General features: G+C 45.4%; 2 protein-coding genes across 2 annotated transcripts in view; both read left to right on the forward strand.

Annotated features, from left to right (window-relative positions):
* Positions 1-16,440, forward strand: part of GRAMD1C (GRAM domain containing 1C) — a 53,503-nt gene extending 37,063 nt beyond the window's left edge. The window contains exons 9-17 of the mRNA XM_082304502.1: positions 6,487-6,633; positions 7,424-7,542; positions 8,669-8,811; positions 10,549-10,652; positions 11,370-11,549; positions 13,099-13,156; positions 13,681-13,791; positions 14,647-14,752; positions 16,340-16,440. Of these exons, the coding sequence (XP_082160628.1) occupies positions 6,487-6,633; positions 7,424-7,542; positions 8,669-8,811; positions 10,549-10,652; positions 11,370-11,549; positions 13,099-13,156; positions 13,681-13,791; positions 14,647-14,752; positions 16,340-16,417 (1,046 nt within the window). The 3' untranslated portion in view covers positions 16,418-16,440. The remainder of the gene's footprint in view (positions 1-6,486; positions 6,634-7,423; positions 7,543-8,668; positions 8,812-10,548; positions 10,653-11,369; positions 11,550-13,098; positions 13,157-13,680; positions 13,792-14,646; positions 14,753-16,339) is intronic.
* A 1,061-nt stretch (positions 16,441-17,501) lies between these two features.
* ZDHHC23 (zDHHC palmitoyltransferase 23) lies at positions 17,502-20,443 on the forward strand (the record flags this gene model as incomplete). The annotated part of the gene is made up of 4 exons (XM_082333799.1): positions 17,502-17,614; positions 17,767-18,468; positions 19,160-19,327; positions 20,176-20,443. Exons 1-4 carry the CDS (start codon positions 17,508-17,510, stop codon positions 20,441-20,443), a joined length of 1,245 nt encoding a protein of 414 aa, XP_082189925.1. The 5' UTR covers positions 17,502-17,507.
* Positions 20,444-20,678: the final 235 nt, after the last annotated feature.

The following is a 20,678-nucleotide window of genomic DNA, read 5'->3' on the forward strand; positions in this document are numbered from 1 at the left end:
GTATTTAAAATACTTTCCTTTCCTTTGTTTTCACTTCTTGGGAACTGAGGGGAAACATTTCAGACTGTTCTCCAGTTTCTGAAAGATTCTCTCGCCCTCCCCACCCTGCCTTCTTTACACTTCTACTTTCTTAAGGCATATGGGCTTCAATGTGATTGATGGAGTAAACTGAGGAACTGACTGGAAGTCCAGACAAGACAACTTCCCAGCTTTCAGGAGCGTATTGTGCATATTCTGAATCTGGTCTGAAGATGAAAAACCTTGACGTGTATCTTGGAGCAGCTTATACTTTGTGTGCCCACAGAGTTAGTATCTTAATGGATCCTTATATACTGTCCTCATAACTCATACCTCATTACCCAGTACAAGATGAGAAGAAACTTGGATATCACAGTAGTGTAGAGATGGTAACTTGGCTGTTACATGTTTCCTTTTGGTTTTGTGATGTCCTGGGAGGAAAGTAAGGCCAGAGCGTGCCTTCTACCCAGGCTGGATGACAGTGAGACACGTGCTGAGGTCTGTAGGTGCTTGTTCTGTGGTCCCACAGTAGCCACTGACAAGTTCTTGCTCTCTAAGGTGAGCTCTCCACTTACTGTGGGGAACTTTTCTGTGCCAAAGGGCCATAGTTGTTCAAACAGCTCACTGAAGTTGTGGTGGAAGTTCTGTTAAATATCCCCATCTTGGACTCTGTAAATGCCTTTAAAACAAGGTGTGTACAACGTGGATTGGTTCCGAAGTTGTATGGTGGTGTGCAAATGAAGGACAGAAAAGCTCAACAGCAGCAGCGTGCTGAGTAGCAGCTGAATATTTCTTTCATCGGCAAAGGCGTAACTTACTTTCATCACCTGTTGGCGGGAATAGAACAGTTTGGTTAATTGAGGCCAGTTCTTAATCTGGCTGAGAAACTTTGCATCTCATCCTTTTGAACAGAGTTGGCAACTGAGGTTGCTTGCAGGTTATCGTTATGTTGTGATCCCTGAGGTGTCCAGGAAAGCTTTCAAAGTCATGGGTTGAATTGGCCGCCTGCAAGTTGGGATTGTTGCCTGAAGATATACTTTATATTCAACTAACTTGCCTTTTGCTCACCCACTCTGCTTCTGTGTTTGCTTGAGTTCAGATTCAACTTGAGGCACGTCAGGTTGTATCATTTTTGTGAATATACCTACTTGAACGGGCTGCTGTTTATGCCGTACTCCTACACACTTAACAAGCTTCACAAATTAATTGTCTACTCCATCACAGGTGTATCTCTTAGAGCAGCAGAAAGTTTTGACCTTTGGATGTTTTAGATAACTTGTAGTTTTCCTGTCCTCTTAGTATCACATCTCTCTTCTGTCTCTGGATTATTTTTTTTTTTTTTTTATGGCAAAGGTCTCCAGTGAAACTGATGGAAAATAGTCGTGTTGTCTTTCATGCTGCTGTTTGCCTAAACGATAGCAGTAAATACTCCCTGTCATCCCTGCATTGGTGGTGTTGAGTAAATAGAGTACATTAAACTGGAGATGTCTCTTTAAAAGAGAGCTGACTTCATGCTGCTCTTCTTATTTAGACTCCCTCCCCCAAGACTAGTCTCTTTTTATTCAGAGCAGGATTTTCTAGTCCCACAACATTAATCTTTTCTCTCAGATTCCCTTCTTCATGCTTAGAATTTTTTCTTCTGTTTCTCTCTCTTTTTCTATTGCAGTTGCCCCATACTCTTACAAGGTGAATTCCTTCATGCAAACGAAACTAGCTTTCCCACATGGCAAAGGTTTACCCATGCGATTAATCTCTTTTGTGTCCTCTGGCTCATGCTCAGGCTGCCCATGGAGGTGTCCTGGCAAATAAGGTGAGGGGCAAGCTCAAGACTTGTTCTCCAACTCCGGGTCCACCCGACATCCAAAGCTGGAATGCCAGAGCCTTGGCAACACTAGTTCCCTTGCCCTGAGCAATTCTCACGTCGCTTACTGGGGGACGGGGGGTGTGAGTCTCGCTGCGCACCACTGGCCTGCTGACCTGCATCGTGGTGCTTTTCTTCAGTTTCATAAATTGGAGTATAAATCTCAAGCCATGACAAACTTTTGGCTAAGCTGAAAATTAATATCTGCAGTCTTGATTCCAAATTTCAGAAGACAAATTGTAGTTCAAGCACAGAATATATATTTCCAAAATAGAGACAGGAGATTCTGAAATTCCTCAGATGACTCTTTTGTATGTAGGGTTTCTGTATGCAACAACCTTGTTCAGCAGCATAAAATACTTCAAAGAAAGAAGGGGGAAGCAGGAAATTGGAAAACAGTCTTTTCTGTTAGAAAGCTTTACTGTTATGGGGACATCATACATTTCTGATCTTGCATAACTTGACAGACTTACTGTATTGTTTCTGTTTGTGCTAATAACCACCTTAAATGCGTGGGCTGCTTGCACTGTAGTGCTGCGAGATGGGCACAGCGGTGGCTTCGCTTTTCTTGCAGATAGGGATATATGGGGCAGAAAATGATGGAAATACAGGGTGGTTGAAAGTAGTTCAGCCCTGGGTGTTGTTCTCCCCACCCTTCCGACCCCGATATGAAATTCTGGATATACAATTTATGTCAGGAAGAGTAGCCCTGTTATCTTGTTGGCATTTTAATCAAAATACTGCAAACACACATTTCAAATATATAACTACCAATTATTTGTTGCTTTGGGGTTTGGAGGATATATGTTTGAGTTATCTAAAGGCAAAAGGTATAAGGTGGTGGTTTGGTTTTTTTATCTTGTGAACAGGAAAAAGCCAGCATTTTCACAGCACTTTTGCAGTACCTCCCCAAGTTAATTTTGTCCTTAGGCTTTTAAAGTATAGGAGAGCTCTTTGATAATGGTTAATATTGCTGATGCAGTCTTTAAATAGATGGTGTCTGGAACATGTTCACTCTAGGAATTGGTTTTATTGACTTGATTTCAGGTGTATCTGGTTAAAGGCTCCTACCTGCATATTCTTCATGCACTGTGCGTTTTTTTTTCTCCATCTGTAGTGGCATAAAAATGCTCAACAGTGCCAAGATTTGCATATATACTTTTTTTTTCCTGCTGATCCTCCCCCAACTCCGTGGAGTGGAAAAATCAGCCGCCTTATTAATTTGTTTGATACCCTCCGCTCTTAGCGGTTCAGCTTTCTCCATTTGCTTGTGATGTGTGTTTAACTTCGAGCTCTTGGTTGTTAACGGGGAATTTAAGAACCATTTTTTCCCTGCCCCCTTTTCCCCCCTCCAGTTTTCTGTCTCTCCTTGCACTGTAGATGTTTCCAAACCTCTGCAATCACTGCTGCATAATGGTATTATATTCAAACGTTATGTCACAGCTTGCCTTGCAGTGATGAAAATGACCTTATGAAGTGCAAGGCAATAGTGGGGGAGGGAACAGACTTGGTGTCTTCATGCTGAACCAGGACACTCTGGGTAATACGTTTGCTTTTGGATTTTTGGGTCCCTAGGGATCCTAACCTAAAGTGAGAATCATCTCATGTTCTCTTACCAGACAGTACCTCCAATTCATCTAGAAATGTATTCAGGCTAAGAGAGTTAGAGGTTGATAATTGCATACTGCTCAGGGGTTAGAACAGCATTAAAAGTTAAGGAGTTAGGTTGATATCTAGATACCTGCACAAAACATTTTGTTCATAAACAGTATTTCTAAGCCAGTCCTAGGTAAAATGCTTGATGTTGCTCTAGTATTGAGATAAATAAAAGGCAGGTAGGTTTACCTGTGTGAGTTAAAACAAACAAAAGAAAACAGTAGACAAACATGCATATTCATTTGTAGCAGAGACGAGTGCTTAAAGCTTTCTGTTCTGTTCAAATTGCAAGTGTGTACACTGTACGCTTATTCTCTGCTGTGCTACTGTTTCTGCTTACTGCTTCATCTAGGATTTCTACAGATAAACTCTGAGAAGCCCAGATGGAAGTGAGTTGAAGCTTGTCAGGCTCTTGGTGTATGCAGCGACTTGCTTCCACAGGTGTGGAACTCCACAGCAGCGTTCGTACATGCACCTTCCAGACCTATCATCTGAAAGATTTCCAGGCTTTCTGGAAAACAGCTGTTTGAATCCTAGCATCTGAAGTGGCTGATGGGCCTGATATATCAACCCAGTTCCAGCTTGGATTTTCTGAAAATACTGCTTTATGTGATAACACCATTTTTTTTAGATTTGGTTGCTTGTTCCAAGAGCTGAGAGGGATTGTAAGTAAAAACATGTTTCTCAAGAGATACTCTCATGCACTTGGCACTTCATTGACTATTCCTTATTAGACACATGAGTAGATAGAAATAGTGTAGGTAAATCGACTAACAGGAAACTTTGTAGAGACCCATGGATGCTCTTGCTTAAGACTCAGTACAAGGAGGACAGACTTCATGCTTGAAGAGTAAAATATCTCAGTAGCAAGGTCTGCACCGTAAGGTAGTAATGCGTGGGCTTTGTGCATATCAGAAGTTGCTGTGGCTTACCAAATTACCTCACATCAGCAGAAACCTAGTAGCTGTCCTCAGGCGTTGCAGGTGACCATAAAGTTGCGTTGTTTAGCTAAGCCTCGCTGGGGCAAAGGTAACTTGTATTATCTTGTATTTGCTAAGACATATACAAATAGCTGTCAAAGCTTATCTGATGCATGGTGACTTGATCATGTGTCTGGGCCTTTGTATTTTTTTTTTTTTAGTGGGAGCAGATTCCTTGGGCGTGTCAAAGTCCAGCTGAGTAAGACTCAACCAGAGTAACTAGGTTTGAATTACCTGGTGTCTGACTCCATGCGTGTTAGCTGATGCGCAGTAGGCAAGGAGATGTCAACATCAATGCCTGAAGCTTCCTCCCTCTGAGCGAAAGAGGGGACGTGGGGAGCGCACTCTGAAAGGAGAGGTCTGTACCGTTGAGGTCTTGTTAGCTGAGGTCAAACTTGCACTTCACTCGGACTGCATTTTGCTGGAATTAGGTTCAGCTGTGAGAGGAAATACCGTGAACATAAGCTGAAAACCCAGGCTGAATTTCTGGCTTCCCACAGAATGTTTCAGCACAGCAGAATCTGTCTTCTAGCGTGTAATGACTGCATGTTGGCTGGTTAAATAGGCCTCTTAAAATGTGTGCTTGCTTTCTGTCCCACCTCGCAATTTTATAGACATTGCGTAAGCAGAACATGACGTGGGAAGGAAATCCATCTCTTGCTCATCACAAAAATATTGCACTCATGCTTCGCTTTTGGGATCCTACATTAAAGCCTGGTTAGGCCAAAGAGAACTTTTGTGGAGGCAGATGTATAACAGGGACTTTTAGCAGGCTAGAAGCAGCACGAGAGCAGAAGTCTGCTCAGAGTCAGAATTGGATTTCGTTGGGGACTGTTGTGGTGTTTAGTTGCTGCATTTACATTTATCAATACTGACTGCTCCCAAGCAGCAATGTTTTAAGCGTTGTAACCTTAGCCTATAGGCAGCTTGTGAACTATAGCTTGATATCCAAGCTACCTTTGCATTGGTGGCTGGCACTGACCTTTGCTAGCTCTGAGCATTCGTTTGTATCGGTTGAAAGGTTAGGCATCCTGACTTCTGTCTTGCTTCTGCAAGATTCGCTTTCAGGCTTTTTGTTTCGGTTTGGTGATGTGTGTGTGGGGGGTTTTCTGTTTGGTTTTGTTGGTAATTATAGCTCAGGACGGACTTGTTTCTAAAGCATAAGCAGGTTGAGTTGGGGTTGGCATAGGAAACTGCTTGCCCTCCAGGATTATAATTTTATCCCTTATTTCTTGCAAGAGTGGCTGAGACAACCACAAAGCTGAGTCATGCCAGCAACCAACAAGAAGCAGAAATAGCAAAGATCAGTGCTGCAGCCACAGAAGGCCACTGGGGCGCTCGGTGGCAGTTTTGAAATAGGGGACGGTGATTAAGCACCTTGGTGCACTTTTCAGGACTGCAAACTGGAGCAGGGTACCTCTTGCATTCCTCTTATAAATAGGTATGGAGGGAGGAACAGTTTGAGGAATTGTTTGGGAGGCTGTCCCTGGTCTCTTAGACTGTGGACACTACCAGCATTACAGATGTTAAAAGCAGAATTCTGAAACTAGCCACAAGTAAAAAGAAAGCTAGGACGGTTTCACTGTCCTGCTTGCTATGCATGTGTCCTTGTTACAGTAGACACACATTAATGAAGATCATGCTAACTTTTTGTCTTCCCCAATGTTTCCTGTAGGATTAGTAGAATACTGAAGGCAAAACTAAAGGGATGGGACCTTGTGATGTTGATTTATCAATTTATGTTTGCACAGGGAAATGGGGGGCAGGGGGCTGGAAAAGCAACTCTGGACTTTGCTTCTGAAGGCAACCTACCTACCAAATCATGTGCTGTCAATACTGGGTTTCTGAGAGTGAGAAACAAATGCTGATACAAGCTTGGGAAGGATTTGAGCTGTAATAAAGCTTTGAATATTCTGAAGTTCCCTCATAATATTGCTCTTTTTCTGACTTGATCTCTCTTCCTTTCCTTAGCAGTGAAGGAGACTGTGTCTGAGAATGAGCTCTATGGGAGACTTTTTATAAACAGAGTTTTCCACATCACTGCAGACAAGATGTTTGAAATCCTTTTCACCAATTCTCACTTTATGCAGAGGTTTCTCAATTCCAGGAGTATAGTAGGTAATATACTCTTCTCCCTTCTGTCCGTGTTGCAAACTATCCTGAAAATTTCAGCCTCTGAGAAATGTTAAATAAGGCTAGGTTGAATTTTAAGTTTCTTCTTGCTTTAAAAGAATTTTGAAGCTTTGAAGTTTCACTGTGAGAGAGGATATTTAAAGCTAGCATGTTGTAGATCAGTCACATTTTGGAGTAAAAAAACCTCATTTCAGTGCACCAGAAAACTGCACCTTAATGCCTGAATTTTGGGTAGGCTATTAAGTTGATGCATTCTGTGGGGTATTTCTGATTACATTGTGTCCCAGAAATAGTGAAATGTGTACGGCTGGCACACAGGCAAAATCATTGCATCCTCCCAAACGATATTCACAGCCTTTAATTTTCTGGATGAGTAAATTTTATTCACTGAGATCATAAGAACAGAAAATTAAGTCAAAAAGGGTAATATTTATTCAGTGTCAGCTTGGAAGGCAAAATGGCAAAAGCTTTTGATAATGCTAAGTGAATCTATTCAACTTTAAGCAGATGGGAAATTACATATTTTCATTTAATTGCTTACTCTTCTCCCCACCCTCAAGTCTCTTTCAGTAGACTCAGGTTCAGCTACTTAGTGCCTTACCTTTGTTCATCACCGAACTACAATTTTCCCTTTTCCTGCAAAAACCACAACCATTTGGAATCAATTTTCTGTCTCTCTCCCCACCGCTGCTGTTAAACTGTGAAGATATGAAAGGGCAGAGGTAATGCCTTTTAGGTAATCTGCATGGGAGATTTTGCATAATTTCTCATCTAGATGCTGTATCAACCCCTTGGAACAGAGATTCCAGCGGCAATCAGTCGAGGACTTTGACGTACACTGTAACGATTAACAATCCGCTTTGCGGGAAGTTCACGACTGCAACTGAAAAGCAGGTACTGTGTGTGTCTGGTGCCCGTTAAAGCAAGGGAGAAGTCGGTGCTACGGTCTGTCAGAGATCTGACCATGGATGAGAGCTCAGCGAGCTGCATGTGGATCTGCAGTTTAAACGCAGCATCTCTAAGGGTTGCTTGCTGCCCCTCTCACCATTAGTGAGCCGATGCTGATGAAATCGGAGAGGCTTTCTGCCCTTACAGATGGCCGTAAATTTCTTCTACAGAGTCTGTGGGAGAAAAGTGTTAACATCTCTTATGAATTGGGGCGGTGAAAAGATGCAACGAAATGCTTTCAGTGTCCGCTTCTGTGCTCCCCAGTATGAGAGATGGAAGGAGTCCAGCAAAGGGCCACTAAGGTGTTTAAGGGACTGGAGCATCTCAGATGAGGAATGGCTGAGAGCTGGGACTGTTCAGTCTGGAGAAGGCGGCAGCTCAGGGGGGATCTTAAAACATACATAAATATCTGAAGGGAGGGTGCAAAGAAGACTGAGCTAGGCCTTCACTGCCAAAGGCCACGCCTTTCAGTGGTGCCCAGTGACAGGACCAGAGGTGATGGGCACAAACTGAAACACAGGTGGTTCCTCTGAACATCAGGAAACACTTTTTTTTACTGTGAGGGTGACAAAGCACTGGCACAGGTTGTCTATAGAGGTTGTGGTGTCTCCTTCCTCGGAGATATTGGAAAGCCATCTGGAGGTGGTCCTGGGCAACCAGCTCTAGATGGCCCTCCTTGAGCAGGGTTCTTGGACAAGATGACCACCAGAGGTGCCTTCCAATCTCAACCATTCTGTAATTCTGCTTTGGGAAAGGTCTCATAGGTCAGGCTCAAAGAAGAGCTGTGGTCATGAGTCAGTGGCCAGCCTTGCATCTGGTACTTGAAATGGCAGCGGGGAGGTGCTGCTGCTGCTGCCTATGTCGGCTCTAGCGGGAAGCATCTTCTCTTTCCCCACCCCATCCATACTTGCCACTCTTAACTGGTTTTTTATTGTGGCTGTCCAGGCGCTCTCCCTACTCTAGTTCACTTGGAGTTCGTTGATCTAGCCTAAAGAATTCAGGCTGAAAGGGGGGGAAAAAAAAATCGGGTACCATGAATATGCCTTCTTATTTTTATTTTCTTTTATGGTAGATCCTGCATAAGCAGAGCCAGAAAGGTCAGTCTTATCAGGTGGATGCTGAGGTACTGACCCATGATGTCCCCTACCACGATTATTTCTACACTGTGAACAGATACTGCATCAGCCGCACATCCAGTCACAAGTGTCGATTACGGTGAGCCTGAGTGGTGCACGGTGGGAGGGGAGAAGCCAACGCCCGTTATCTTATGGGTTGATGAAGTGTGCTTATCAAAAGATCTGCCAACAGCATAGGGAAGGTCAGTTTCTTTTGAAGTTGGGGATCTCTTCTGAAAAACAAGCTTGGTTTATCGCTTGTCACATGTATGGTGTATTTGGATCTCATTAATTCAGTGAGAAACGAATTCTTATGTTGACTCTGCGAGGTACAGAACTCATCTCCAAGACTGAACTGGGTTCTGACCAGCCTTGTGTTTTTGAGTACAGCTGTGTGAGTGGGGTAAATTGGAACTACCTGAGATGTTTTATTACAGAGTTTCCCAGATATCCTTGCTAAGGGAGGATGGTTGCACAGGAAGATGCAGGGAAGATAGAATATACCTACCTTTGCAGGGAGGGTAGTCAAGCAAATCAGGCTTCATTATTAAACCCTACCTAGATAGGGGAGCCTTGAAAGGCACTTTTCTTTTCTCTCCCATTTGTTGAAAACGCCTGAAGTGATAAAGTTCAACATTCCGTGCGTTTGTCTGACTTTCTGACTATGTAATCTTTGGTAGTTTTTGTGCTGTCTTTGGTAAGACCTTTTATCTCAAACTTCATTAGTATCCAGGAAAGGTCAGCAAGCCTGGTTTTTATTCTGGCTTATCTCAGGCTATAAAAGTGCTGAAGACTCCCTCTCTGCTGGAAGGAGAAGGGAGGAAAGGTCCTTTTAACAACTGTTCTGGATGATTTTTTTTTTCCCCTCGAGTGAGTCATTTTTCCTCTTTGAGGGCTGTATTTGTTTTGTCTGAGATACATGGTGACCCTAGGGTAAGCAACCCTAGGTTTCAATGTGGTGCAGAGAGCATGCATGTATAGAACAGAAGGTGCATGGTGATGTTACAGCTGGCTTTATTATACTGCATTTAAAATGGCTCCAAAACTCCATTTGAAAGATCCTGTTTTGTTAGACTAGAAACACAGTGGGCTTACATTGATTTGGATCATTATTTGAAAATGTTGGGGGAAAAAAAAAACAACCCAAAACGTATTCTAGGACAGTCTTAAACAAATCAAAATCACAGGCTATCTTTTTGTCCTTTTATGAAGAGCTTTGGGATTCATTCAGTTGTTAGAAGCAGCCCTCTGAAGGATTCTACTCCATTTCTATTCTGGAAGCATTGTTGATTAGCTTGACCTGGGGAATGGAAGGCAGGAATGTCACTTCCCCTCTGTCATGCTCACAGATAGACAGATTTTAATTTCTGTCTGCTGAGGGTAGGATCTGAGCCCTCTGTGCATGAGGGGTGATAATGAATTTCACCTGCTGCCTTTGCGGTGCCCATGTGATACATCATGCGTGCACGTACGGAGTGAAAAGCAAGACTTTATGATCTGAAAGCCTGAAGCTTATTTTAAATACTTGTTAAAATGAGAACGCTTCAGAGGAGAGAAATTCTCTGCTAGTCTGAGTCTGAAGGGAAAAAACTTAAAAATGTTTCCCATAATTTGGACGTTTGAATCTCCTGAAGCTTTAGCTAGATATGTTGTCTTTTGCTACTGTCTGTCTCTTGCCTTGCTTCAGTGTAAGTGCTGCCCAGGTGGAAAGCCAAGGCAGTTCCAGTTGATATTTCAGATTATGGACATAAGCCAGAGGTCTGCTTCTGATGAGAGATTTCTGCTATCACTGTGCTACCTAGAGAGCACTCTTTCACTATTGCATTCTGTTTATTAGGGTTTCTGCAGAAGTAAAGTATAAAAAGCAGCCCTGGGGCCTTGTCAAGTCTGTAATCGAGAAGAATACTTGGGGAGGAATACAGGAAAACTTCAAACAACTTGGTGAGGCATTTTCCTCTTTGGTAGAGTAAGGAGGCTACCTTTCCTATGTATGTTTTCATGTCTGTCAAACTTGATTTCTTAAAGAACGGTATGAAAAGAAGGCAATACCAAAGGAATCTCCAAGTCAGAAGTTCCTGTCATCAATATATCTGCCAGTTCCAGGGTGGAAAAGAAGCCCGGTAGCTTAATGCTAACAAGGAGCTCTTGTACACCTTGTCGGTAACTGGTTTCTGAAGGAAACATGAGGAGCAGCAGGAAAGCTGTTAATTTCAACTACTTGTGCCTATCTTTTAAGTATTTCCTTGATTGTGGGTATGAGAGGAGAAGCAGTGGCACTTGGCAGGCTCCCTGGCTATGTCTATTAACAGCCTGGCTGGCCACGCCTGCAGGCTCGCAGGCTAACACAATTCCTAGTCTCAGTCTAACAGTGTCTTGAAGTGCTCCTCCAACTGCAGTCTAACATATCATTAAACAATCCTGCACAGGCTGAACGTACATCATATCTGAAAAGTGTACTAAGTGCCATCTAGCCAGTAGGACAGGTAACACAGGTCAAGGTGTCATTTATGTCCATTACCTGCTTTAAGTTCATTTACTAGAAGATGCACTTACTCCTCTCACTGCCACCCTCCGTATCTCACAATTCAAGTCTTCAGTGCTAGGCTTTTCAGCTTTCATTTTGAAAGTTCTGGTGACCTTATTTTTTTTCCACTGCAGAATCAGATCTCCTAATGGAGGAATATGCAATTAATCAATCCATAGAAGACTCTGGAAAATTAGTTGCCCTGAGAAGAAGACGACGCACTTTACACCGGAGTCTGGCGGAATCACTTCCCAAACGCTCTTCCCAACACTCCTCTGGTGACATGGGAGTAGAGTCCCAGGGCAGCATAATAGGTAAAACTTTTATGTGAAGTGGTTTTCGAAAGGTGTGTTCAGGAAAGCTTAACTCTTAAAATAGTGCAAGAGTAACACTTGCGTGTATGTTACACTCATTGTCTTTATCTAATTGGTGTGATAGCAAATGTTTTAGCATGTTTGAGCTTGCATAAAATAGATTTGGAGTATGCATAGTCACTTTTATGATGAGTATCTCATGAAATCAAACCTTAATCTCACCTTCTGTCTTTAAAACAAACAAACAAACAACAACCAAAGCCTAAAATGCTGCACTGTACCTGCATAGGATTGAAAATGAGATGAGATCAGAAAGAAATTTAACCTGACTTGTGTAAAGCTGCTGAAAATTTGCTTTATTTCTTCAAGTAACTGCACACCCAAGCCATGAGTTGATTAAGCTTTGTCACTCACCTCTTAGCCCTGTCATCTTGGATTCTTTTTTTTTTTTTTTTATGTTAAGGAGTCTGTTTCCTGTCTGCTTCTGTAATTTCTGGGTCACTGAAGCATTTCTTTGCAGTTCTACTGCTGCTAGGCATGACAGACTTGGCCCCTAGCATATACAATATTAGCTACACCTACAGAGATGAGGAACATCTGTGCAGTAATGTGTACCAGAGAACAGTGGATTTCATGACATAAGCTGACTTGTAAACACTGAAGTAGGAGCAAGTGCTCTTTCCTAAAGGGGGCAGATAGCAATGAGTATGGCACTGAGAGGGCATTTGGATCAACACCCCGTGTAATGGACTCTTTACGTAACTGAGATTGCTTCCCGATTACTTAATTTTGCTACTGCTGCTCCACCTTTTCAGGTGAGTGTGGCTGTCTCAGTATACATTGCAGCTTTCCTGTATGCTCCTTGTCCAGGGCAGGAAATATGAATGTAAAACTGTTTTAGGAGATCAGGGCAACTATATTTAAAAGATCAACCTGCCCACAGTGGTAGGCGACTGCTACTCAGTTTGAGGAGGACATGCACACTTCCTCTCCCTCACTAGTGTCTCGTCCCTGTTGTCTGATGACTAGCAAATGCTCTTTCTGAAAGGCTGTCATCAGGCCAATATATAAACCAAGCTGGTAAGGATGGGACAAGTTAAAGGAGAATTTGATTTGCCACTGGTTGTCAGAAAGACTAATGGGGCCAGCAGAACAAGCAGAAGAGAGCTGCTTTGCAGGCTGTCTCTACTCCTGTGTGACTAGCAGCCTGGGAGCTGAATGAGTGTTAGTAGTGGATGGACTGTAGCCTTCTCAGGCTGTCTAGGTTCAACGTGAGCATGCCCCAGGGCTGTTCTCTGCAGCATGCTAGGGTAGGGGCAAGTCTCCCTCGTGATGGAAGAGCCTGACTGTCCAGCTGACTCGTCCGAGATCACTGCAGACATGCCTTGCTTGGAGATGATCTTGTGCACCCACATGATCTGTTGTTTTTTTCTATCAGAAGCTGTTGAGCTATTCTGTGTGAAATGCTGGGCACTGACATGTATCTGCAGGCATCCTTTAGGAATGTTCTTCGGTACTTTTTAACTTCCTTCTCTTCCATGCCCTGTAGGAAGGAAAAGAGATGCTGTAAGTAGGACCACCACCATCATTGCAATAATGAGTTTCTTGTAAGTACTCACTTGCATTAAAACGTGGCTTGACTCAAGCTCATCTTGGTCTTTATCTGTATTTGCCTGTACCTCACTTGCACGTTAACATTGCGTGTAGCATGATAGATCTTAACCTAATTTGAATGTATATATAGGAGCGCTCAGGTATAGGAGGGGAATGGACTGACTTCGGAAGTGACACATGGAATGAAAAGGCTAACTTGCCAAACTAGGCTACCTTGCAGTTCACATATGTCTGATCCTATAAAAAAATTTCTGAAACTTACTCATTCCTAGTTTAAAAAGTTCCAGTAGGAGACGCTCCGTTGTCATTCCTATAGGTTGCTATTACACGGCTTAAAGCTAACCGCTAAGACTTGTTTGGATAGATCTTTATTTTCGGTATAGCGCTGCCCCACGCCCTTCTTTATCTCAGAAGGATTCTCTTTTCTTCTTAGCTGTTTTTAGCCCAGATCTTGTTTCTGTAGCATTGCAGACGAAATTGTTATAGGACTTGATTTTTTGTTCTTTTCTCTCTACAGCTTGGTGCTGTTGGTCTTGCTGAATATAACACTCTTTGTCAAACTGTCAAAGATCGAGCATGCAGCTCAGTCCCTCTATCATGTCCAGCTTCAGGAAGAAAGCTCTTTGAAGTAAGTTGAATTCGCAACCTTTGCTTGCTTTCTTCCTCAGCTTATGTCAGAATCTGATCTAAAGAAATAGATTTTTGAAAAATGAAACTTGGTGGTAAGTTTTCAAAAGCTGCTGGGGCTTGCTGCTCTTCTGTGGTGTGCGCACATATCCAGTGACATGTCTGACTGCATCTTGCAGTAATAAATTTCTCCTTTGACAAGCTGCTTTTTGGGGGAGTGTTAACCTTAGCTTGGATTTATCACCCTGCTGTGACTCATCTTCTGTGAATATCATAGATCTGCTGATCACAGAACCAAAGTGTTCACTTCATCCTGTGTGAACCAGCATGATCTCAAATGTAATGTTACAGATTCATGTAGCTTCTTAGCCTCTTTCTGTAAGTCTCCTGCTAAATCCCCTCTCCCCCTCAAACTTGCGTGTTAGGCGCCTTTTGTGTTCGCACACATGGAAGAGGTATGGGTATTGCTTCCTCTCTTGAAGATGGTATCGGCAAACAAGTTAAAAACCATAACCTGATCTTGAGTATGGAGGTGGTGTGGTGACCTCCCATAGCGATCATCTCAGAACTGGTGAGGGTAACTTCATAAGAAATATCTTGCCCTCTGAAGTGTGAGAACGTACATTGTAGACATAACGCGAGCATGTTTGTTCTTGGTGGCTGTTGTCTACAAAGGTCCGAGGCATTATCTTGAAGGCAACAGGGACTGAAATTCAGCTGCAGGCAGCTTTTTATGTGGCTTTTGGAAAAGGATGCTTTTAATAATGGCAGAGCAATGGTGGCAGAGCCCAGTAGCTTTTAGAAAGGCATGGAGGTGCGTGTTTCATGTTTCTGATGTAATCTCAATCTTTTTCAGCATATCCCCAGAAATGGTATCAAAAGAGGAGATCCCTCAATACGATAAGGAACAGGTTAAACATGTGAAGGGAGTTTTAAGAGACTCAATTGAAATGCTTGAGCAGGTAGGTCTGCCAGTCTGTCTTGGTGATACTCTCTGTTTCTCAACTCAAGTTTTTTCCCTTCTGCCCTCATAGCTTTTGATTGATTTCTTTTGGTGCTAACTAAAGCTTTCATGACTCCTTTACTTGTTTTGGCCGAGGCTTGAATTTGGTACAAAGGCAATGCTCATGTTTCTGATGTTTTGGGGTTTTGTTTGTTTTTCTTGGGACTAAAGTTAAATATTCACGTCAATTTTCTTAAACCTGTCAAGTACCTTTATTGATGAGATGCATTGATGCAGTTCTGAATCATGACAAAGCAAACCCTGGGGTAATTCAAAACAGATCCTCATTTCTAAGAAGACTTAAAACATAGCGTTAAGTATTTGCCCACCTCATTATGAGGTTTCTTCATTCAGGTTTATCCTGGCTTCTGCTCCCCACTGCTCTTCTAGGTACTGGCGAGAGCTTCATTTAGCTTTGTATCAGTGGGCTGCTTAATCTCCAGTAAAAAATAAATAAATTCTACAGACCATATGTTTGAGAGGCTCCATAGCTATGGAGTTAATCTTTGTTCTTCCCAGTAATTTACACTTCCAGGCTCTTTGATACTACAAACACTGTATAAAACATGAGTTTGTTGAACGCTGTTGTGTCTCTCTGATCCTACAGTCCAGGACTGGTAAACCCCTAGGCTGACATATCAGCTCGCTAAGTGAAGGACAGTAAATTCATACTTTGCTTTTTACTTACAACCTATGAATGTTCTGATTTTTTTTTTTTAAGTTCTTTTATTAAATCTTAAAATGTGACAGAAGAAATTATTAGATTAGGAAAGCTGTGGGGGAGTTCACATGTACCTCTATCCATCACCAGTTTGCTCTCTGTTCTCCCACGCACTAAAGGAGGGTAGAAAAAGAAGCCATTTTTGATACTCCTTGTTCAGAGGTGTCTCTGCACACAGAATTGTTATTAATCTATTAACCGTTTTGATCACAGCTTGAAAAAGCTTTTGAATGCTGGAAATTTCACTGTCAAAATGAATTTCCTGGTTTCCATGCCCTTTTCAGTTTCTCTGCTTACTACCCAACAAATTCCTAATTCTGAAGTGTTAACTGCCTTTTGAACCGTGTTTAAAAAAAAAAAAAGTGAGAATTCAACCACCTTTTTCATCCCAAATAACACTTTTGTCAGGAAATCATCTTAGTGCCTGTTACCTTGTGTTTTCTGAGGGTTGTCAATAATCTAAAGACGTTTGGTGCACCAAAATGCAGCGGAGGGCCAGGTATTAAAAGAAAATGCCGGCGTTGCTGCCATGTTCCTTAGAGTATTTGGTGTGAACATTAACTGTGACTAAAAATGAGTGGGGTGGCTTATCTTCTGCATTATTGGGGTGGTAAGGCTTTATCCTACTGGACTGTTGAGTAATTATAAACTGCACAGAGCATAGCTGTCAGGAGAGCACAGCAAGGCAACTGTTTATAGAAAGAGGGAGGAGGAAATTGCCTGAAACCTTTAAAAGAAAAGGAGGAGGGAGACGTTATTTTCCTGATATCACTCACCCATGCGGGAGACTAAATGGTTGGGGGTATGATGGTTGTATCTTCACAGCTCAAGATCTCCCTTTCCATGCTCCAAAGAAGCTTTGACCACTTGAACAGGACACAGAGCGGCAAGACGGAGAGTTAATACCCGCGCCAGCTTTCCCTCCAGGCCGTCGGGAGGGAAGATGCGCGCGTGAGGACTTGCGGGGGCAGGGATTGTCGCTGTCGCCTTCGGACTCTTTACTGTTTGGCTTAAAAGCTGCACGGAATAAAGGTTGGGTTCTTCATTCCCATGACCTGGCCGTCTGTCTCTGCTGCCCGCCCTGCATCCGAACGGATCTGCAGATTTCGGAGGAGGGGGGAACACCCTCAGCAGAGAGCTGGGCTCCTCTTTAACGAACTCACAGGGTTGGTTTTTATGTCAACTTAAAAAATGACCATTAGTGAAGAGTGTTTTGGAGAAAGAGAACAGGTAGTGGTTCCACAGCCGCAGGATCTTGCTATGCTTTTTTTTAGCCGTGTAACACAAGTCACCATCTTTCGGGATGAGTATTTTTAAGATTAATTAACCAAACAGGAAAAAATGCTCGATCCCTCTTTGCTGACAATCTCTTGCACGCCGTGAGCTTTGCCAGACTGCCTTCTGCCATATGTTTCCAGCTCTCCCGGAGAAATTTCAGCCCTCGGTGTTTTCCCTCCGTCGCGGGAGTTCTTCCATCACCTGCTCTTCGGTCCTTTCGTCGTCAGCGGGCACGCCGTGCTCAACACCTTTTCTTCTGCCGCTTTCAAGCTTTTTCTCTAAGCAGGTTGAGAGAAGGAAGACGAAAATCTAAAAATTTGAAGCTGCTGGGAGCGGCGGGACCCCGCGCTGCCCCCTCCCCCCCCCGCCCCGCTCCAATTGCGGCCGCCACCTGTTGCGCTGTCCCTTTAAGGCAGGTGCCAGCGCGTCACGGCCAGCCCCGCCCCTGCCGGGCCGCCATTGGTGCATTCCCCCGTCAGGTGGGTGGGCCCGGGGCGGGGCCCCTCACACCTCCGCGCTGGGGGCGCGGGCGGCCAATGGCGGCCGGGCTCCGGCGAAGGGGGCGGGGACTGCGAGGAGGAGGCGGTGGCGGGCGCGAGGCACCTGCGGGCTGGGAGGGGGCGGGGCGGGGCGGGCGGCGCTGCCGGTGCGGAGCCGCCTCGGCGGCGGCGGGAGGCTGGCGGCGAGGGGGAGGGCGGGCGGCGGCCGGGCGGCGATGGAGGAGCCCCTCTGCTGCTGCGAGTACGTGGACCGGCGGGGCGAGAGGAACCACCTGGCGGCGTGCTGCTGCGACTGCCAGGACCTGGACGAGGGCTGCGAGAGGTAACGGCACCGCCGCCCGCGCCGGGCTTCCCCTGAGGGGAGCGGAGCTGCGCGCCGCTTCTCGGGAAACTCGACGGGAGAGAGGGAAGGGGGAGGCGGGACGAGGCAGGGGAAGGGCCCCGGGTCTGCTATCCGTGCTTCCCCCGCGGCAGGTGGCTGGCGTGCAGATCCCTGCCGCCGGGGGCTCTGGAGCGGATCGCCGACACCGTGGCGGACCGGCTGCGGGTGCCTTGGTTCGCCGGGGCCGTGAAGATCAAGGTCAGCCTCGTGCCGCCGCTGGTTCTGCTGCCCGTCTTCCTCCACGTTGCCGCTCTGCACGTCCTGCTGGGGTTCGTCGTCCTGACGTCTCTGCCCGTCGTGGTGCTGTGGTATTACTACCTCACCCACCGGCGGAAGGAACGGACGCTCTTCTTCTTGAGCCTGGGGCTCTTCTCCTTGGCCTACATGTACTATGTGTTTCTGCAGGAGGTGGTTCCCCGCGGCCGCGTGGGCTATTCCCAAGTGGTCGCTCTCACCTGCGGGCTAATCCTTATGCTTGCAGCCCTGTCTCGAGCCAAGAAGGACCCCGGCTACCTTCCCATCCCAGCAAGCAACGAGAAGTCATCGCACCAGGGTTTGCCCAGCAGCGGCGTCAGGGGCAGCTCCGAGGGGCTCCATGGCGTCACCGCGTCAGGCGCTGCCAGCGGCCGGGCTGCGAACGGGGAGGCCAAAGGCTATTCCAGGATGTCGGCTGAGGAGCCAGAAGGTGTGAAAAAGGACTGGTGTACCAAATGCCAGCTGGTCAGGCCAGCCCGAGCAGGGCACTGCCGGCTTTGTGGCCGGTGTGTAAGGAGACTGGACCATCACTGTGTCTGGTAGGTTTTGCACTGCTGAGGCTACGTGTGCTTGCTCTCTCTTTCTCTCTCTCTTCCCCCCCTTTTTAAGTTAGCTTCTTTTTTTACAGCCCCTGTCAAATGGGGTTACTGTTGTTATGAGCAAGACCTGGTGACATTAAACAATTTAAACAACATTGTTTATTGTAAATGGGTTGACCTGATAGCTGATAACTTCTACAACATGCTTCAGAACTGCCTTTGGTTCTCTGCTGGTTTTCATCTGGGGTTGGTGGGTTTTTTGGTGGTTTTGTTTGTTTGTTTTGGGGTTTTTTGGGGGTTTTTTTAAGACTTGGTCTGTGGAGCACCAGCAATTCTGCAGTCAACTTGCGTTAGTGCCCTCCTGGGGCAAGGGAACCCCCAGCTGCCTGTGCGCATGCAGTACTGGAACCAAGGAGCAGCAGGGTATAGATGTGTCTCAGCGGAGGATACTCCACTTGCTAAAAGTTTGAGGCAAACAGCCTACCACCGTTACCCTACTGGTTTATTGACTTGTGCCTATAACGTTTCTATAAAAAGCTATAAAGCTGCTTTGAACGTGTTTCAGTTCTTAGCCTGTGTTGTATTGAAGCACCTTGGAAATTAGGTTTTCTGACAGCTAGGGGAGGGAGGAGGAAGGAGAAGCCAGTTTCTTTTCTTTTTAAGCAAAGTAATCTCTTCTTTCCTTTTGGAGGATTAACAGCTGTGTAGGGGAGCAGAACCACCAAGCATTCATCCTGGCGCTCTCCTTCTTCATGCTCACCTCTGTCTATGGGATTACACTGACCCTGCACACCGTCTGTAGGGGCCGAACTCCATTTGTGGCATTGTTCTACTGCCCCGGGGCCTATTCTGACTACAGGTGAGACGTCTGTCTGGGTGAGAGCTGGGGTGGGAACGGGCTTGGCCAGGCAGCTAAGCTCAAGTTTCTCAGTCTGTGCTCTAGGCCAGTTCTGTTGGCTGTCAAACCTGACCAAAAAGTGCTCCCTAAAAAGCTCTGGAAAGCACAGATGCATCACTGCTTTTGCCAAGGAGGGGAGCCTGAGACTTGGAGAGAGCTCACCATTTATTTGGAAAAAGTTGGAGGAGCTGGGATTTGAAGTCTTTGTTTATCGTGTCCTATATAGATATACCCTTAAATATGTTTGCCTCCAGACGCAGGTAATGGTCTGACAATCTGGAATCTGCGTGCTGTCTCTCCCTCTCATCCCTCGCTGTTTATCTAGCGACTGTCCCTCCGAGTTACCTGCTTAAAACAGACAGCGTTCATACGCCTTGGCTGGCGGGGAGGGTGGTGAGAAGCGTTGGACACGAGTTCAGAGACTGGCGCTACCACCGATGGGCAGAGTACACTAGCACAAGTGGCTCTACCTTCTTCTGTACTCCATTTCACGATCTACTGAGCGTGAGCATTGTTGTGTCCTTAAGTAAGGACCGAGTACCTTTACAACAGTAAGAGTAAAGAGCTAGGTAGTACAACAGCAGCGTGCAAGAGTAGCTCTAGTAGAGCTAAAAGCTCTCATTAAGTAAGCCCTGAAGCTTTAATTTTGAGAAAGCCTTTAAGGATTATCTGATGAAAGCAGCATAGTGAGATCACTGTGGCAGATGTAGACAGGGCTTTGAAAGGATAGTGATTACCAGGGAAAGTCACTCTAAAGCAGCTGCTCCAAAACTAAATGGCTTCCTTCCCATCTTTTTCCCTGCTGCCAGCTCTGCTCTGTCGTTCACCTGTGTGTGGTACTGTGCCATTGTAACAGCTGGCATGGGATACATCCTCCTTATCCAGCTGTTGAACATCAGCTACAACGTGACCGAGAGGGAAGCTCGGCTGGCTCTGCGGGACAACACTGGGCGCAGGCTCCTGGGTGGGTTAGTGATAGACACTGGCCAGTATAACAGGGGTTTCCTATGCAACTGGGGCCATTTCTTGAGCCTGGGGTCTTCTCCTCCACAGCGCTCTGCTGAAGACATCGTGTGACCCCCCTCTTTCTGCAGATGACGTTGACTGACTTTCTTTAGCAGGGGAACGGCCCCTTCCACTAGGACTCCCTCCTCCCACACCCTTCCTTCACGGTCGGTGTACGGGCTGCCTATCCCCTCACTGACAACATCAGAGGCTTTCCCAGGCAGAACGGCGTGCTGTCAGCCAGCGATAGGATGCAGAAAGCAGTAAGCCGTATGCACAAACCTGGACAGAAGGAGCCTGCTGCCTT

Source organism: Platalea leucorodia (genome assembly GCF_965183815.1).
Source record: "Platalea leucorodia genome assembly, chromosome: 2".
NCBI lineage: Eukaryota > Metazoa > Chordata > Aves > Pelecaniformes > Threskiornithidae > Platalea > Platalea leucorodia.